Here is a 19311-nt window from a genome sequence, read left to right as displayed (position 1 = left end):
GCTTTCATTGTGATGCCTGTATTTTAGCCATGAAGAGAAAAAGAAATGAAAGGTAATGGCACATTCCTTTTCTCTTTAGGGAGTTAGTTGCCCATGTAACTTCTACTAACGTCTCGTTGGCCAAACTTAGGCCTATGTGGTCATAGCTATCCATAAAGGAAGCTGGGAAATGTACTATTTGGAGGGCAGCCATGTGCCTAACTGAAAGATCTGCACTATCTGAAAAGCAGATAGTGGGATTTTGAGAAACTCAGTTTCTGCCATGATAAGGAAACTGGGATTTGAGAACTGGACACGAAAAATAAAGAAATGGGTTGGAACACTACCTGAGCCTCAGTTTCCTCGTGTGTAAAATGTGCTGATAACACTTGTGCTTAATTACTGTAATATGCCCTTGATTTTTAGGAATCAGTGTACCCCCCTGCTGCTTGCTGCCACCTCAGGAGCACTGGACACTATTCAGTACCTATTTTCTCTTGGTGCTAACTGGAGAAAAACAGATATTAAAGGAAATAATATAATTCATTTATCAGTGCTAACCTTTCACACAGAGGTTCTCAAGCATATAATAGAGTTAAATATTCCTGAACTCCCAGTTTGGAAAACTTTAGTAGGTGAGTACACAACACATAATCTCTTTATAAATGAATGTTCTGATTATTATTCAGCTTAATCATTGATGCTTACTCTGAAATAGAGCAAATAAAATAATACATGCATCATATTTTAAATAGTTAAAGATCATAAAATAAACATTTTTTAGTTAAAACCAGAAATACAAATAAAACTGAACTATATTTTGTGTGTACAAAAGTAGTTTTATTTCCAAATTAAAATCAAAGAATAACCCAGACTATATTTTATACAATTATATTTTTATTTTCCAACTTTCTCCAAAAGCCCATATATCGTCTTCTCCATCAAAAAAGCAAATCAAAAACAAACATGGAAAGAGGAAGGAAATTAAAGTTCAAGTGACAAAGATTCCCTCCAATTTATTCCTTTCCAATTTAAAAGATTCAGCAACGTTTTTCCTCATATATTGATAAATGTTTTGTGAAAAATTTTGCTGGAGATTTTTTTCCAAATTTGGATTCAGTCTAGCCAGAAATATTATAAGGGTAAGGGCTACTAGGACAATTAATTGAATGCACACATCTAATTTTACTCTCTCCCAAGACCCCACCAAAATTACATGGAGCTTAAAGAAGAACATCAGCAACAGCAGGAAACAAACATTCAAGAGAAAACAGAAAAGGATACCATAGCAACAAAATACTGGAAGCAGGCAAGTCTAGGACTTAGCAGGCTGGAGAAATCATTCCAAGCCAACAGTGGGGAAGCTGAGGACTTCTCAGACTTCGACCATGAATCCTTTTAGGAGGCTCTAGGACCCAAAGTGCCAGTCAGGAATACTCTCTGCTGAGGCTGGCCAGAAAAGACCTAGAGAGACTTAGGCAGGAATTCTCAACAAACAGGAAATTGGGAGTCTGACCCAAAAGAAAAGCAAAGGGGATTTCAAAGATGACAGCAAAGGGAAGTCCTAGAATGGTACCCACGCCAAAGGGAAAATGTGGGAGGCATTCCCACTAGGTACAATGAACACTGAGCAGATGAAATAATTTTACCTCCAGGAAAAACAAAAGTAAGAAAGGAGACAAAACTGTAGTACACTACAATGCTTACTTGTGAATAATATCTGTATAGGCATTATAATGTAAGTATGGAATATTAATTTAACTGAATACTATAAACACGGGGAAGGGGAGAGAGGAAATGGCAGCACCGTGTTGAAAGAGCTAGCTTCTCCTTTACCATAACATGAAGTCAGTCGATGATGTCTCAAATCAATATAGTGAAAGTGGGTGTAAGTATTTGGAAATATGGAGATAGGTAAATCACAGGAGGTATAGGGAGAGAGTCCAAAGTGGTTATATCTGGAGAGATGAACTCAGAAAAGTGGAGAGGGTGAAGCAAGGAACCACTATTATTTTTTTATAGGCCTTTTAGTAACATTTAACTCTGAATCATGAGCTTGTATTACATTACTAAAATAAAACTAAAGCAAAAATGAAACCAATTGGGGAATGAAAACTGATGGCTTTCCCAACAACTCATTTTAGGATGGGATAAGATATATTTAAGGTTTTCAACTCCATTCTACTGTCTCAAGAAGTCTGAGTAATTAGTTTCAAAAGTGGCTCAATACCTGATTTTGGAATTTACTGGGTACTGGGAACACATTCTAATTGTATCAGCCCCAAGAGATACTAGAGAGTGTTTCCAGTGTTTATTTGCATGCATATATATCATTATATCCCAGCATTTTTAGGAGGAACTCAGAAGACCATCCTGTTACTTTTAAGAGAATAACGCATTTGAAATACCTCAATAGTTGGAAGAACCAGCCCGACAGGAATAGCCTAATGGCACAAAAAATTCCCGACAGCCACTCCTTCCTGCAGCCATTGTTGGCAAGTGCTGATAATGACTTGAACACAACAATAACCAGTGAGCATCTGGCCATTGCTTCTTTGAGCCCTGGAATAGCTCTCCTTCCTCATAGCGCCCATTTCCACTATGAGGAAAGGAAGCATTAGTCAAAGTTTATTAGACACCTCCAGTTTTAGCTCTTGAGTAGTAGCTGAATTTTAAAAGAGAGCTCCATGGAGGAATCTAGCCAAGGTAGGATTAGGACCAGATTTGCTATGACAAGGGGTTGGGTAAAGAGAGACCAGGAAAGGATACTTCTATGTGTTTTTTTTTCTTGTACTATAGACATTGTTTAGAAGCATATATATTTATTTACATTATCTCGTCTGGAGTATAAGTTCATTTAAGATTTTTTGAAGTGTCTTCTTCATCCTCAGGAAATGTATAAAGCTTCATATATGATTTAATGGATATTAAATTTTTATTGACAATAATGTAGTTTACTTTGCCATCTTTAAAACTCACACTCAAATTTTTTTCTAAAGATTTATTTATTTTCGAGCATGCACGCAAGTGGGGGGAGGGGCAGAGGGAGAGAATCTGAAGCAGACCCCCCACTGAGCGTGGAGCAATGCAGGGCTTACTCTCACAACCCATGAGATCATGACCTGGGGCGAAACCAAGAGACAGACACTTAAGTGCCTGAGCCCCCCAGTTGCCCCCACATTCAAATTCTATTCAGCAACTGATTTCAGGCAAGAGAAAGGTATACTGTTTTCCCAGTGTACTTGAACCATATGACCAGTCAATCTAAGTCATTCAGACCAAAGATAAAAAATTTCAGATTTTTTTTATCAACTCTATAGATTATAAAACCTCAAAGATGATGGGCATTTGCAATCTGTTCAGCACCTCACAGAAGGCCATGCACAGAGGGAATTTAATGAATAGCATTTGGTGGTGATAGTGGTGATCTCAACTCACAGCTTACTTGGCCTGTACAGAAGCAGATCAGTCATTCCATTCCTACTTGTAAAATTATAACATGTGTTTTTCTGTGGAACACTTACCAGAAATGTTGCAGTGTGAAAGCTATAAACGAAGGATGATGGCCGTGATGTCTTTGGAAGTAATTTGCTTAGCAAATGATGGATACTGGAAATATATTTTGGATGCAGGTGATGTAAAATCTATTAACTGTCTTTTGCTTACACTATTTTTTGTAGGGCTTTAATTATGTTCAATCACTTTAAAATCTATTTTTTTAAGTTTTTATTTATTTATTTGAGAGAGAGAGAGAGCGAGAGAGAAAGTGAGAGAGCACAAGTGGGGGGAGCTGCAGAGGGAGAGGGAGAAGCAAGCTCCCCACCGAGGAAGCCCAATGCGGGGCTTGATTCCAGGGATTGTGACCTGAGCTGAAGGCAGATACTTAACTGACTGAGCCACCCAGGCACCCCTCAAAATCTATTTTTAATTGTAGAGGAAACATTTTAGTTGATTTTAAGTTTCCATTTTTCTTTTTTCTAAGATCACTTCCTTTACCTGACAAATATATATAGATATAAATATTTATTTTTATTGATTTATAAATATATATTTATACATACATATTTTTTGAGTATCGTTGACACACAATGTTATATTAGTTTCAGGCGTACAACATAGTGATTCAACAACTCTATATATTATGCTATACTCACCGTAAGTGTAGCTACCATCTGTCCCCACACAATGTTGTTGTTTTTTTTTTTCAAATTTTTATTTAAATTCTAGTTAGTTAACATACAGTGCAGTATTGGTTTCAGGAGTAGAATTCAGTGATTCATCACTTACATACAACACCCAGTGATCATCATAACAAGTTCTCTCCTTAATACCCATCACCCATCTAGCCCATCCCCGACCCACCTCCCTCCGTCAACCCTGTTTGTTATCATTAAGAGTCTCTTATGGCTTGTTGCCCTTTCCCCTTTTTTTCTTTCCCCTTCCCATATGTTCATCTGTTTTCTTTCTTAAATTCTGCATATGAGTGAAATCATATGGTATTTGTCTTTCTCTGACTATTTCACTTAGCAAAATACATTCTAGCTCCATCCATGTCATTGCAAATGGCAAGATTTCATTCTTTTTGATGGCTGAATAATATTCCACTGTGTGTGTGTGTGAGATACACACCACATCTTCTTTATCCATTCATCAGTCATTGGACATTTGGACTCTTTCCATTATTTGGCTATTGTTGATAATGCTGCTATAAACATCTTCTTTGTGTATTTATTAATTGGTATTTAACATATATGTACCCCTTTGAATCTGCATTTTTGTATCCTTTGGATAAATACCCAGTAGTGCAATTCCTGGACCATTAGATAGTTCCATTTTTAACTTTTTGAGGAACCTCCATACTGTTTTCCAGAGTGGCTGCACCATTTTGCATTCCCACCAACAGTGCAAGAGGGTGCCCCTTTCTCTGCATCCTCGCCAACACCTGTTGTTTCTTGTGTTGTTAATTTTAGCCATTCTCACAGGTGTGAGGTGATATCTCATTGTAGTTTTGGTTTGCATTTCCCTGATGATGAGTGATGTTGAGCATCTTTTCATGTGTCTGTTAGCCACCTGGATGTCTTCTTTGGAAAAATATCTATTTATGTCTTCTCCATGCAACGTTATTACCATACCATTGACTATATTCCCTATGCCGTACCTTTTATTCCTATGATTTATTCATTCCATAACTGGAAGCCTGTATCTCCCATTCCCCTTCACCCATTTTTTTTTTTTTTACCCATTCCCCCCCACATCCCTCCTGTCTGGCAACCATCAGTTTGTTCTTTGTATTTAGAGGTCTGATTCTACTTTGTTTGTTTATTCATTTATTTTGTTTTTTAGATTTCACATATAAGTGAAATCATATAGTATTTTTCTTTCTCTGACAACTTTATATTTTATTTTTCACATGGAAATTGCACATGATCAAAAAACTTTATAAACACTTCTCTAAAAATTTTGCAATATCAAAAATGATATTAAATTACTTACTGTACTACCTTTTATATTTACTTTCACTTGGAAATTATCCCTATTCTGTATTTACACAATTTATTTTTTAAATTAAAAACAGCAGGTTTTTTTGTGATGAGCACTGCGTATTGTATGGAAGTATTGAATCACTCACTATATTTTATACCTGAAACTAATATTACACTGTATGTTAACTAACTGGCATTCAAATAAAAACTTTTAAAAATAGCTGTTTTTGTGTCAGCCCTGGGTTTGTAACTAGCTCTGCATTTAGAACTTAGGCTAATTGCTTGCCCTCTCTAACCCTAATTTCCTTGTTAATCAAATAATTCCTACCTCATTGGGTTGTTTTGAGAACACCATTATCCAATATAACTTTCTGAAATGATGGAAATGTTCTATCTGCACTGTCCAGTATGGTATGCACAGCTCTAATGTAGATTTTGGGCACACATGAAATGCTCCATAAATATTTGTTGACTGAATAAATGAATGAATAAAAAATATAGGTAGTATCCTAAAACTATTTAGTGTTCCTAAAAACATGTACAAAAAGCTCTGTGTCCAAAAAGCGAACCATAGATAAGTCATGAAGGAGGTTTCATTTCAAGTGGATAAATAAATAAAGCCCTAATTTTACCTGTTATATTCTCCAGCATTTCTTGTGTGCTCTAGAGGATGTTCTTTTATTTCTCTCACATTGAACTGCTATATAAGCATCTAGCTGAAGCCAGATTTTCTATTTTTCACCTTGTCCAGTGATCCCCATCCTTGAATCAATTGTTATTAATGAAGCTAAAGTTGCTTTTTACTAGATTCAGCACTTTTTGTTTTCAGTTGCTTGCAAAAAAAAAAAAAATGGGTAAAATATAATAAAATGCTCAACTAATTGCACAAATACCACCCCAAAAATTGGATGAAATATCAAAACTGAACTCTGTCATATGGTAGCTCAAAGAATTTATTCATCCATCATCTTAAGCCAAAAGTCCATGGTTCCAAGGTGGCTTCAAGTTGCCAATATGAAATATAGGCTTGTGTGCTGTGTGAACATCAAATGTGTGAACAATGAGAGTTGCCTGAACTGTAGAGAAGACAGAAAAAAGTATACTCATATAGTTTCAAATAATTTTATAAATATTTCATAGAATTATTTGCTAATTGTTTATATGGCAATGACCATAACCATTATTTAGATTTTATCATAATATGTTAACTATAAATGGTTACAAATAATTCGTGTTTTTTTCTTGATTTCTTCATTACAGGTACCATTCCTGCCTTAATTAATCTATTAAAAGGTTCCAAAATAAAAGTACAGTGCAAAACAGTTGGGTTATTGAGTAATATCTCAACCCACGCGAGCATAGTGCATGCTGTAGTAGACGCAGGAGGCATTCCAGCTCTCGTCAGCCTGCTGGCTTCTGATGAGCCTGAACTACATTCTCGCTGTGCGGTCATTTTATATGACATTGCTCAACTTGAAAACAAGGATGTTATTGCCAAATACGTAAGTTTTTTTTTCATAGAATATCATTTTGACTGACAATAATTCCCTTATATAGAAGCTAGAAAGGTACACACCCATGTTATCATGCAGCGGCGAAACTCCCAGGGAAGAACTCCAGTCTCAGGGAAGATGGCAAAGAACAAACCTGCCACAATCCCATGAGTGCCAAAAGTAAACAAGAGCAAGATAGTACCAGAGCAAGCACAGCAAAGGGCATGAGCTCCGGCAGAGTTGTCTGATTCCCGTGTCCCTTTCTCCCAAGGCAACACAGTGGGCCCCAAGGGAGGCTACCCATGCATTGGGTTTGTGTCGCCCCAGAAGAATCTCGAGCTTAAGACCCCTGTCACTTTGGTAGCAGTCAGTAAGCCAGCCTATTCTTTGAAGGGAGATGTTCCTGCACCTTTCAAGATTACTGGCTGCATAAAAATCCTGAGGAATGGCTCAAGTGAAAGAGCTGTGATGATCTTGGCGCACTCCAGTACACGTAGGAGTGCAAGAGGCCCAGGGAGGACTGTTTCTCAACAAAAATATCTGGTGAAACTATCACCTGGGATAACGTGGAAGGCGGGCCAAGTACCTACTTAGCTCTACGATGTGGTTGCTTCTTGTTTATGAGAAGATATTATACGAAACACTCCCACTTTCGCTATTTCTGTTCCAGCTGGAAAATGTAGTCTAACTGTATACCAGAAAGTTATTTTTTGTGAATACCAAGCAGTCTTTGCCATGCTGTAGTTCCTCAGTTAACACCCACCTTATTGTGTCTGCTAATGTTTTATTTAAGATCTTTTAGTAGATAGTTAAAAGATTATTTTTATACTTTTCTTCAGGTGATGCTTCTTCACCAGGGACTGAGTCATTTAACATCATAAAATGTACTCTTTTTGTCCAGTGTAATACTTTTGCCCTGAATTCTGTCTTGCCCAAAATTATGTTTATGATCTCTGTTTCCTTTGTGTTCTCATGTTTAATTTGGCTTTGCCTATCCTTTTTAACTTTTTTTTGAGTCATTTCCTATTGGTTGGTTGGTTATCATTTGGAAAATATATTAGAAATATAGACACCCCAGGCCCACCACTAGAGTTAGTCTTTATTTATTTAGAACTTATAAATCTCCAGTTAACCTAACAATTAACTGGAGTTAGGATAAGTGTGTCCCTTGTATACAGTGTGTTTAGGTTTTGCTTTGCCTTTCACTTTTTATTGAGTATCGCCCATTTACATTTATTGGCATGACATTTAATCTTAGTTCTGTCATAGTTTGTTATTATTATTTTTTAATCTTCTGTATGGTCAGTGTCTTCTTTCTCTTTTTATCTTTAAAGTCCAGGACTGACAGATCAACATTAGTTACCTATTTTTCCTTTGGTATAACTTTTCAACATGTATATTCATCTTTTATTTTTGGAATGTTTTCCTGAATTTGTATGTTTAAGTATTTTTTTTTCCTGTAGTATTCTTTTAGTCCATTCACACAAGTACTTTTTGTGAGTTTCTTAGATGGCAGATTTTATTCTAGATGCTGGGGTGATAGCAGTGAATGAAACAGACAAAACCCCAGTGTCATGGAATTTGTAGTTGGGAGTAGCAAGACAATAAACAAAGCAAATAAACCAAATATGTAGTATGTTAGGTGACAAGAAGTGATAAGGAGGAAAGTAAAGCAGGGAAAGGGAAGGGGGGAGTTGGCATTTGAAGTTGGCATTTGAGACCTCAAGTAGGTTAGAGAGTATGTCATGTTTTTCTGTTGGGAAGAGCACTCCAGGCAGAGGAGACGAGTGCAAAGTTAATGGAAGTTGGGATGTGCCTGGCATGTTCAAGGAACAGCAGGAAAGCAAAAGTAGCTGAGGGGAGAGAAATAGGAGATGCTTAGCTGGGTAGTGGTGGAACACATCATGTAGGGCCATGTGGGCAACTGTTAGACACCTTGGCTTTATGTGCTGAGTGTGTTAAGCCATTGAATGATTTTGTTCTGGGAAGTTCGTGGAGAGATGTATATCACTTTACCTTCTGTTTTGAAATAGGTGGGCAAGGGTGGATGTTGCGAGACTGATTAAAAAACTATTATGGTAATCCAGATGACAGATGATGTCTTGGACCAGGATGATAATAGTGGAAACGGTGAGACGTGATCACATTCTGTATTATATTTTGAATGTTGAGTCACCAGGTTCTGTGGGAAAGTTGAAAGATCTGGAGGGACCTCAAAAGAGACTAAGAAGGAATGGCCAGCAAGGTAGGAGGAAACCTGAAGAATCTGTTGTCCTATCAGCCAAGTGAAGAAAGTGTTTCAAAGAGGAAAAAATGATCAATAGTGTCAAAGCTCTTGTAAGGTGAAAGTCAAATACTGACCACTGAATTTATTGGTCTGAATTAAATGACCACCTATCTGTGGAAACACTAATTATTTGTGTATTGTATCACCTTTTCCTGTCTTACGTAGCTATCATTTTTTCTCTAGTCCTTTTCCACTCATTGTTTCATTTTATTTCATTTTTCTTTTTTTCTCAATCCTATCCTGTCACTTGCTATGTTTTTCAGCATTGATTTATTTTTTGTGTTGATTACAGTTTGGCTTTTACATTTCTCCACATCTTTCCTGAACTTTTTCAGCTCTCGTTTCATCTCCCCTGTCTCAAAAAAAAAATCTTCCCTGAGCTCTGATGTCTCTCCTGTGCATTCTTGTTTTATAGAAGTGATTGCCTTGTTAATTTTTTCATTGATAATAATATACCACTTTTGGTTACAATTTCATCTATTTTGTGGCAATATTTTTTTGATGAGCCGTTTTCATCTGCCATAAGGTTTTCTATTTTTTTCTTAAATATATTTGGACAGATGCTGTTCTAGTTCCTTTATGATCATTACTCATCTTTGAATTAGATACGTTCTTTCTGGCCTGGCTATTTGCAGGAAGTATATGTGGGAAGGGGCCCAGTTCTGGGCTAGCAAGGATATGACTTATGCCACGGATTTGTATGCATGGATCCTTTCAGCTTTACTTTTCCCTAAGCCAACAGAGACTGGTACATAGTACCTCACAATGTAGCTTCTGTTTCCTCCACAGTGCAGAGTCCATCTCTTCCTTTTTACCTCACCAAGAGATTACTTCTTCCAAACACACCTTGTCAGTATGATTCATTGCTAATCCTTGCCTTCCTTAAGTTTTGCAACTTTATGCTAAATAGACCCAGGAGAGAGCCTGCATACCCATTCCTGTTGTTTCAGACAGAGAATTGTGTATTTCTTTTTTCTGCCCCTCAAAGTAGACGCAACTCATTTAGGGAAACTGTGCTCTGCTAGCATTTCCTGTGGACAGCAGCCGTGGGGTATCTCTTTCATCTCTGCTGGTAACTCACACAGACTTACTGTGACTCAACAGTATAGATGCCTCCTGCCTTCATGGAAAATGAGATTGCGTTTCTGTTTATCTTTCTTAATACTTTTGCATTATTTCTGGTAACAGAGGGAAATGCCATCTTTAGTCCATTTAAAATTAGGAAATTATATTCACATTTAAAAATATTTTGTGTTGCACAAATATAATTACCAATTACCAGCACAATGCCTGCAATGGCAAGTATTTCCAAATTGGCAGTGTATTCAATTAATCTTACTCAGTTGCTTTACTTTTTAGAGATTTATTAAATGTTACAGTGAACTTGTAGCCTTGATTTATTTTGGTGTAGAGGAGGCCACTTTATGCTCAAACTTATATTAACTGTCATTTAATGTGACATACCAGTAGACACATTTGTGGGCAATCATCCTCTCCTACATAAGCAGATATTTATAGCAAGAAAGATTATAGACTTATGTTTTTAAATAAAGATTGCATAAATCTTATATAATTCAGTTGTTTTTTCATTTAAATTCAATTAGCCAACATATAGTACCTCATTAATTTCAGATGTAGTGTTAGACAATTCATCAGTTGTTTTTTCATTTAAATTCAATTAGCCAACATATAGTACATCATTAATTGCAGATGTAGTGTTATACAATTCATCAGTTGTTTTTTGATTTAAATTCAATTAGCCAACATATAGTACCTCATTAATTTCAGATGTAGTGTTATACAATTCATCAGTTGTTTTTTCATTTAAATTCAATTAGCCAACATGGTACATCATTAATTTCAGATGTAGTGTTCAACAATTCGTCAGTTGCAAATACCACCCAGTGCTCATGACATCACGTGCCCATCAATCAATTTTTTGTTTATTTATTTGTAGAATGGAATCCCAGCTCTGATAAGTCTTTTGAAGTTAGACATAGAAAATGTGCTCATAAATGTAATGAACTGTATACGGGTGTTATGTATGGGAAATGAACAAAATCAACGAGCAGTGAGAGACCATAAAGGCATCCAACATCTTATCACATTTCTGAGTTCTGATTCAGGTGAGCCTCAACTTCTGTATTATTCCTAAGTGATCAGATATATTAAGTGAAGCAATACAGGTTGGACTTGTCCTATATGAATACATGTCGGGATTTATCTTAGAATGGATCTACACATATATAATATAAACTAAATATCTGGAACACTCAAGTTCAAATGCTGGTTTATAAAAGGAATTGACTCTCAAAGCCATAGTTTAACATAAAAGTTTAATTGGACTTTTTTATAAATGGAAATACTGGCACAAATCATGAAAATAATGCAGTTAATATACCCAGGGACTTGAGTAGATAACTCCTTGTGTGAATAACACATATATTGATCTTTGGGAACTATTTTATAAGTTACCACAAAAACTTCAGATTTGCTGTTAGATATTGGATAGCAAAATTCTAGGTCATCAGGTCGTTAGGCCAATTATCACACTCTGAAGTACATATCAGCACCAAGAACATCACAAGCTATGAGGTAGCTCTTGTCTGTGCTGCAAATGGTCTCTTAGGTTCTATAAGAATTATCTCATTTCAGTGAGCATACACATAACAGGGTAAGCTTCAAATCCATGGTTTTCCCCAAATTTGAGGGGATAAAAAATTGGGGAAAAGCTTGCCCATTTTTCTTCCTCCGCAGTTTATCATCTTTCTGTTCTAGGTTTTCAGGAATAAATACAGAAAAAATATGTTGGCTAACATGTAAGATAGGGTTATGGATAAGGGGGTTGTTGAAGAGAGCTTTCTCTTACTTTAGACCTTCAAAGTAACTATCATCTTCTAGGGACGCCTGGGTGGCTCAGTCGTTAAGCATCTGCCTTCGGCTCAGGTCATGATCCCAGGGTCCTAGGATAGAGCCCCGTATCAGGCTCCCTGCTCAGCGGGAAGCCTGCTTTTCCCTCTGCCTGCCTCTCCCCCTGCTCGTGCTCTCAATCTTTCTCTCTGACAAATAAATAAAATCTTTTTAAAAATTATCATCTTCTAAGAACCTCTCTGTATGGGGAAATCATTTGAAAGTCCTTTCCCTTCATTACAAATTCCTAAGGTCATCTGCTCTAACTGGCCCTCCATCAATAACTATGCTCTACTTTTTTTTTTTTTTTTTAAGTAGGCTCCACGCCCACTGTGTAGTCCAATGCAGGGCCTGAATTCACAGCCCTGAGATCAAGACCTGAGCTGAGATCAAGAGTCAGACACTTAACACCTGAGCCACCCAGGTGCCCCTACTTTATCATTTTTAAGAATAGCATTAGCGATAATGCATAGAATCATCCAATCACTATGCCCTATGTTATGCAGCTGAAATAATATAACATTGTCCACTATGCTTCAATTTAAAAAAAAAAAGCATTAGAGGGGCGCCTGGGTGGCTCAGCCAGTTAAGCATCTGCCTTCGGCTCAGGTCATGATCCCAGGGTTCTGGGATCTATCTAGCCCTGCATTGGGCTCCCTGTTGAGTGGGGAGCCTGCTTCTTCCTCTCCCTCTACCTGCAGCTCCCCCTGCTTATGCTCTCTCTCTGTCAAATAAATAAATAAATAAAAATCTTTTAAGAAAAAAAAAGTTTAAAAAAATAGCATTAGAGAGAGCCAGCTTTTATGCTTATTTTAGCCATAGAATTTTTACTTGTTATAATTGTTCTTTATTATTTGTGTTTTATCTCCTTAATTAAAATTTAAAGATGGGGCGGGGCATGCCTGGGTGGCTTAGTTGGTTAAGTGTCCAACTCTTGATTTCAGTTCAGGCCCTAATCTTAGGGTTGTGAGATTGAGCCCTGAGTCTGGCTCCATGCCGGGTGTGGAGCTGCCTTAAGATTCTCTCCCTCTCCCTCTGCCCTTCCCCCGCCCTAAAAAAATGTAAAGACAGGGACTAGTTTTTCCCTATCCTTTTTCATCCTCCAAATCCTAGATGCTAGAACAAAGCACAAATTATAGAGGCCATTTGAACAAATAAACAGTAAATAAATTCATGAAAGAAAGCTATAGAAATAAATTGTTGAAATTGTTTCTTTTGAGTTCTTGCCTTATCTAAATGAAAGTAACTTATCCTATACTATAATCTATATTATCTCCTCATTCCAAGGAAGATAATTTTGGGAAAAAAATTATTAATTATTTTTCTCTTTGTTTATAAATTATAAATGCTTCATTTATAATTTTAATGCTTTAACAAATAATTCTCTTGGCTGTTAGCTGGGTTGTTAAGTTGTAGGTGTTCACAAAGGAATTTTATTAATTCCAATATCTTCTTAACCATTCTCAACCACTCTAAGATTTCATGCATTAAGGTAAAATGGCCCCAAAGCAGAGTCACAGCAGTTTCTTGAGATAAGGGATTTATTAACATCTTCTTAGTTTTGACCCCTGTCTCCAGGAGTTCCTCAACCTTTGTTGAGTTTGGTTTGGTTTAAGCCTTCGCTTCACCCATCTTTAGCTGCTTATTTCACACTCTTCCACTTATGTTTGTGACTGCATGCATACTCTCATTCCTGTAATGCTTCACATTTCATCTTTCTCATGGCACACAATTGTCCTGTTCTGTGTTATTGACAAAGGTCTGTATGAAATTGAAATATGTAACAGAAAGTATACAAAATGCTTTTCAACTGGAAACTATCAGCAAAACTTAAGGAGCACTTCATCCTTCTTAGAATGATTATTGACACATTTCACTGCAGATGTGTTTTCTCCACACTCCCTGGGATGTTAGGTAATAGACAGTATATGCAGTCGTTACCTTCTGAAATCTGAAAACTTTGGAATTCTGTTCATAAGAGTTTTAGATAAAGACCATCTCCATTATGAAACTTCTTGTATCCAACTCGAAGTTGGGAGTTCCTCAGGCTCTGTTCTTGGTCTGCTTTTTTTTTTTTTTTTTTTAATACAGCGCACACTCCTAAGCAATTGTATTTACTCTTCAGAACTTTGTTATGGTTATAATCTATTCTTCCCAGTTCTCTATCCAAATCCCTGACCTCTCCTCTGAGCTTTAGAGCTAGTTTGGATTATTGAGGCACTAAGATAGCCCCTCTCCCTTTAGAATTTGGATCCAATTGATAAGTAGACACAGGAATCAAATAGAGATCAGAACTTCAGCCATATCAGCCATATTTACAAATGCACAAAATGCATTTGTGATGACTGATTCTCCAATTAAGAAATTATGTAATTCAGGGTGCCTGGGTGGCTCAGTCGTTAAGCGTCTGCCTTTGGCTCAGGTCATGACCCCAGCGTCCTGGGATAGAGCCCCGCGTCGGGCTCCCTGCTCCGCGGGAAGCCTGCTTCTCCCTCTCCCACTCCCCCTGCTTGTGTTCCCTCTCTCGCTGTCTCTCTATCAAATAAATAAATAAAATCTTAAAAAAAAAAAGAAAGAAATTATGTAATTCAGGGTGCCTGGGTGGCTCAGTCGTTAAGCGTCTGCCTTCGGCTCAGGTCATGATCCCAGGGTCCTGGGATCCAGCCCCCGTGGGAAGCCTGCTTCTCCCTCTCCCACTCCCCCTGCTTGTGTTCCCTCTCTCGCTGTCTCTCTATCAAATAAATAAATAAAATCTTTAAAAAAAAAGAAAGAAATTATGTAATTCACTATTCCTTTTATGGGAGAAATGAGCAACATGCCTGAGTGTGGGAATTTCCACATTTTGGACTGACGCAGCAGTATGGGGTAAAAGAATGATCCACCCACACTCTCTTAATTTTAGTAACCTATTGGGTTTTGTTTTTTTTTTAAGATTTTATTTATTCATTTGAGACAGAGAGAGAGAGAGAAAGGGATGGGCAGGGGCAGAGGGAGAGGGAGAAGCAGGCTTCCCGCTGAGCAGGGAGCCTGATGCAGGGCTTGATCCTAGAACTCTGAGATCAGGACCTGAGCCGAAGGCAGATGCTTAACGACTGAGCCACCCAGGCGCCCCAACCTATTGGGTTTAACAACATTTCAAGTATTACTAGAGTGATGTATGTAAAATGCAAAGTTGATCATATTTTTACCCTCTTTTAAATCATTCACTGACTCTTTTTCACCCAGGATAAAGCCCAAATTTCTGTCATAGCCTATATGCCCTTCTAACCTTCTCATTCCAAATGGAAATGACCTTCCCATCACTTCCTATCACTCTCTCCCTCTCTTATTTTACTCTGAAGTAGTACGGAACATATTGCTATTTCATACTTCTGGCCTTTGGCTTGTTCCGCAAGGTCAGGGACTTTGTCTTGTCGGTTCATCACTGTTTCCTAATGCCTAGGACAGTGCCTGGCATGTAGTAGCTCCTCAATAAAGTATTTGCTCAAAAAGCAAATTATTGAATGATGAAAATATTCGTAACAAAAAGTTAATATATTTGATATAAGTGATATATATACATACATACATGTACACATATATACATGTACACATATATATATATATATTTATAAATGGGTATGAACAAGAAGGCCTTAATAGAGATAACTAACCTGAATGACAGAAAGTAAGAAAATGCTAAAAAAAAAAAAAAAAAATATGGAAGTATATCAACTGTTGCTAAATCTTGAGGGAGTTCTCAGACTTACCCTTGCAACTTTTCTATAATTTTTAAAGAGAACAAATACAACTGGTTAATAAGCATATATGAAACTATTTAGATTCACCAGTAACCAAAAATATGAAATAAAAGGAGACACAGTTTTTTGCCTATCAAATTAGCTAAATGTACGTATTTATTTTAATGATGATATCTATACTTAAAAAGGTAAGGCCACATTGAAACTCTCATATTCTGATTATGGAAGGGTAAGATGCAATTATCATTTTTGGAAAGTAATTTACTGTGATATATTAAATTATTCCAGTAATTCCCGGGACTCTACACTAAGGGAAAAAACAGGAAGGAAAAATACCTTTTGTGCCAAGATTTCTCCTACATATTGTTTAAAACCGTGAAAAGTTGGAAATGACATGTATTTTTTAAAAAGGTGAATGGAGGGCGCCTGGGTGGCTCAGTTGGTTAAGCGACTGCCTTCGGCTCAGGTCATGATCCTGGAGTCCCGGGATCGAGTCCCGCATCGGGCTCCCTGCTCGGCAGGGAGCCTGCTTCTCCCTCTGACCCTCCCCCCTCTCATGTGCTCTCTGTCTCTCATTCTCTCTGTCTCAGATAAATAAATAAAATCTTAAAAAAAAAAAAAAAAGGTGAATGGATAAGGAAATGTGATACACTCATCAGTGGAACATTTAGGAGACACTGATGCTCACAAAGAATGGGAAAATGTTTTACTGGTAAATTAAAATGCAGGATGTTGTGCTTTTAGTACAACTATATTAAATATGTCTATAACACTACTTAAATATATCTTTTCCTTTAAAAAGCGAATGAGAGTAAATGAAATATTTGTTGTTTGGGTGGTGAGAATCTGGACAGTTTTATTTCTATTTTTCTTATTTTCTCAATTTTCTATACACTCTATAAGTTTGATTTTGTAATATGGGAATCTAGTGATAAGTTGCACTTTTATATTTTTAAAAGGTTTATTTAACTGTGTCTTGAATTCATTTGAAGACGTGTTGAAGGCCGTATCTTCTGCTACAATCGCTGAGGTGGCGCGTGCCAATAGGGATGTTCAGGATGCTGTTGCCATGGAGGGAGCCATTCCTCCTCTGGTGGCTCTTTTTAAGGGGAAACAACTGAGTGTCCAAGTGAAGGGTGCAATGGCTGTGGAATCACTGGCTAGTTACAACCCGTGTATACAGAGAGCATTTCTGGAAAAATCCTTAAGTAAATACCTTTTAAAACTCCTCAAGGTAGGAACTTTATGGTAACTTGTCATTTTTCTTAGACAAAGTATTCAATACTGAATTCAGTAAAGTGAAAAGAAAACTAAAACCAATTCTTGAATAAACTTTTTTTTAAGATTTTATTTATTTATTATTTATTTATTTTAGAGAGAGAGCACGAGCATGTTGGTGGGGGTGGGGGGAATCTCAAGCAGACCATGCCTGGCGTGGAGCCCAACACGGAGCTCGATCTCACGACCCTGAGATCATGATCTGAGCCAAAACCCAGAGTCAGACGCTTAACCGACTGAGCCACCCGGGTGCCCCTAGAATAGACTTTTTATAAAACATCCCTACAGTGTTCAGTAAATGCTCATTGAAAGAATGGAATATTTTTTTTAATAGGCGTTTCAAACAGATGTTAAGGAACAAGGAGCTGTAGCCCTCTGGGCCTTGGCAGGACAAACCCTGAAACAACAGAAGTATATGGCAGAACAGATTGGATACAACTTTATAATAAACATGCTTTTGTCACCATCAGCTAAAATGCAGTATGTTGGTAAGTTATTTCCTATGCATAAATTTGCACAATGTAGAGCAGCACATTGAAGTATCAGATATATTTCTTGCTTTTCTTGACCAGGAGGTGAAGCAGTCATAGCTCTAAGTAAGGACAGCAGGATGCATCAAAATCAAATATGTGAAGGGAATGGAATTGCACCGTTGGTTCGCTTACTGAGGATTAGTAAAATAGCTGAAGGCACACTTCTGAGTGTCATCAGAGCAGTGGGGTCCATTTGTATTGGTTTGTAAATTTTTTCTCCATTCTTAAAATATCAGTAAGATACTTCCCTTCCTCTCTGTCCTCATTGATAAAGCCCTAAATCATACTTAATCTATAAAAGGCTTACCATTTTTTAAATTTCTCTAAGACCTTAATGAGTAAAAGTGGTGTAATTAGGAATTTTTTTTTTATCAGCTTTGCCCTTCAACTCTGGTTAAAAAAGGATAATGAGGACAATGAGCTTAGGCTGTTTTGAGTTAAAGGAATCTCATTGTTTTAAGTTTAAGAGAAAAATATTTCTTCTTTCCAATCTTAAGAACTATATGTTTTATATAGAATTTCTAATGCAGGGGCACATTTTTCAATTCCAGTTTTTTTCCATAATGATTATTTCTTTATAAAGTGGCTGGGGGCGGGGGCATGGCTTAGTTGGTTAAGCGTCTGCCTTTGGCTCAAGTCATGGTCCTGGAGTCCTGGGAGGGAGCCCCACATCGGGCTCCTTGTTCAGCAGGGAGTCCGCTTCTCCCCCTTCCTCCGCCCCTCCTGCTCTCTCTCGCTCACTCTCTCTCAAATAAATACATAAAATCTTTTTTAAAAAAATAAAAGTGGCCAGTAGGTCTAGTTGTTCCTTTCACTGCAAAGGAACTAACATTTTGGGATGTCTGTAAAAGTGTTGTAGGATTGTCAGTGATTCATCTACCAAAAATAAAAATTTGAGTTCTTTGCTGAACTTCATGAATGTATGAAGCTGATTGTAGACTGTTTCTTGTAGATAAGAAAAAAAAAATCTTTATTTGTAGTTGATTGTATTTCCTCAAAAAATAGTCTAGCTGAATGAAGAATGTAGGAATTGGTTCCCAAAAGATTTTTTTTTCCTTGCTTGAAAAAGCTACTTTGCAGAAGTTCATTAAAGCTCCAAGGCAGTCAGTCAGACAAAATAGTTTCTTTTTTTAGTCAGAGCCTATGGTATAGATTATAGAGATTTCTAAAATTCTAATAGATGATAACATATATACAAAAATACTGTATGTGTGTGTGTGTGTGTGTGTGCGTGAGCACACACGAATGTAATTTCTTCTCATTACTTCACTTCATAGCTGTCTACAAACCTGTCTCCATTTGCCATAGACAAGGGGATCTCCAGCAGAACTACAGAAGAAAACTCTTGATTTCAAATTTACTAGTTTAGACTGGTTATACATACACACACACCTCCCTTTTTCTTCCTCATGATGTTCATATTTTCTTCTATGTTCTTGAACATACATAACATATTTAAAATAGCTGTTTTAACATCTCTGTAATGATATCCAACATCTGTACCATTTCTGGGTCTCTTTCTATTGGCAGATTTTTTTTTTTCCTGATTATGAATCATATTTTCCTACTTCTTTGCATGCCTACAAATTTTAAATGTGGGTTTTTAAA

At 37.0% G+C, this 19311-nt stretch overlaps 2 protein-coding genes across 2 annotated transcripts in view; one reads left to right on the top strand and one right to left on the bottom strand.

The window, feature by feature from the left end:
• The window catches only part of OSGEPL1 (O-sialoglycoprotein endopeptidase like 1), a 52038-nt gene that overhangs the window by 4369 nt on the left and 28358 nt on the right, over positions 1 to 19311 (bottom strand). The window lies entirely within an intron of this gene.
• Positions 1 to 19311, top strand: part of ANKAR (ankyrin and armadillo repeat containing) — a 65763-nt gene that overhangs the window by 30079 nt on the left and 16373 nt on the right. The window contains exons 10-16 of the mRNA XM_081813994.1: positions 406 to 614; positions 3507 to 3611; positions 6723 to 6964; positions 11200 to 11368; positions 16885 to 17126; positions 17505 to 17658; positions 17743 to 17904. Coding sequence (XP_081670120.1) covers positions 406 to 614; positions 3507 to 3611; positions 6723 to 6964; positions 11200 to 11368; positions 16885 to 17126; positions 17505 to 17658; positions 17743 to 17904 — 1283 coding nt within the window. The remainder of the gene's footprint in view (positions 1 to 405; positions 615 to 3506; positions 3612 to 6722; positions 6965 to 11199; positions 11369 to 16884; positions 17127 to 17504; positions 17659 to 17742; positions 17905 to 19311) is intronic.

The sequence above is a fragment of the Leptonychotes weddellii genome, chromosome 3 (genome assembly GCF_054177405.1).
Source record: "Leptonychotes weddellii isolate Sample4059 chromosome 3, ASM5417740v2, whole genome shotgun sequence".
Lineage (NCBI taxonomy): Eukaryota > Metazoa > Chordata > Mammalia > Carnivora > Phocidae > Leptonychotes > Leptonychotes weddellii.
This window is presented reverse-complemented; position numbering and strand designations above follow the sequence as displayed.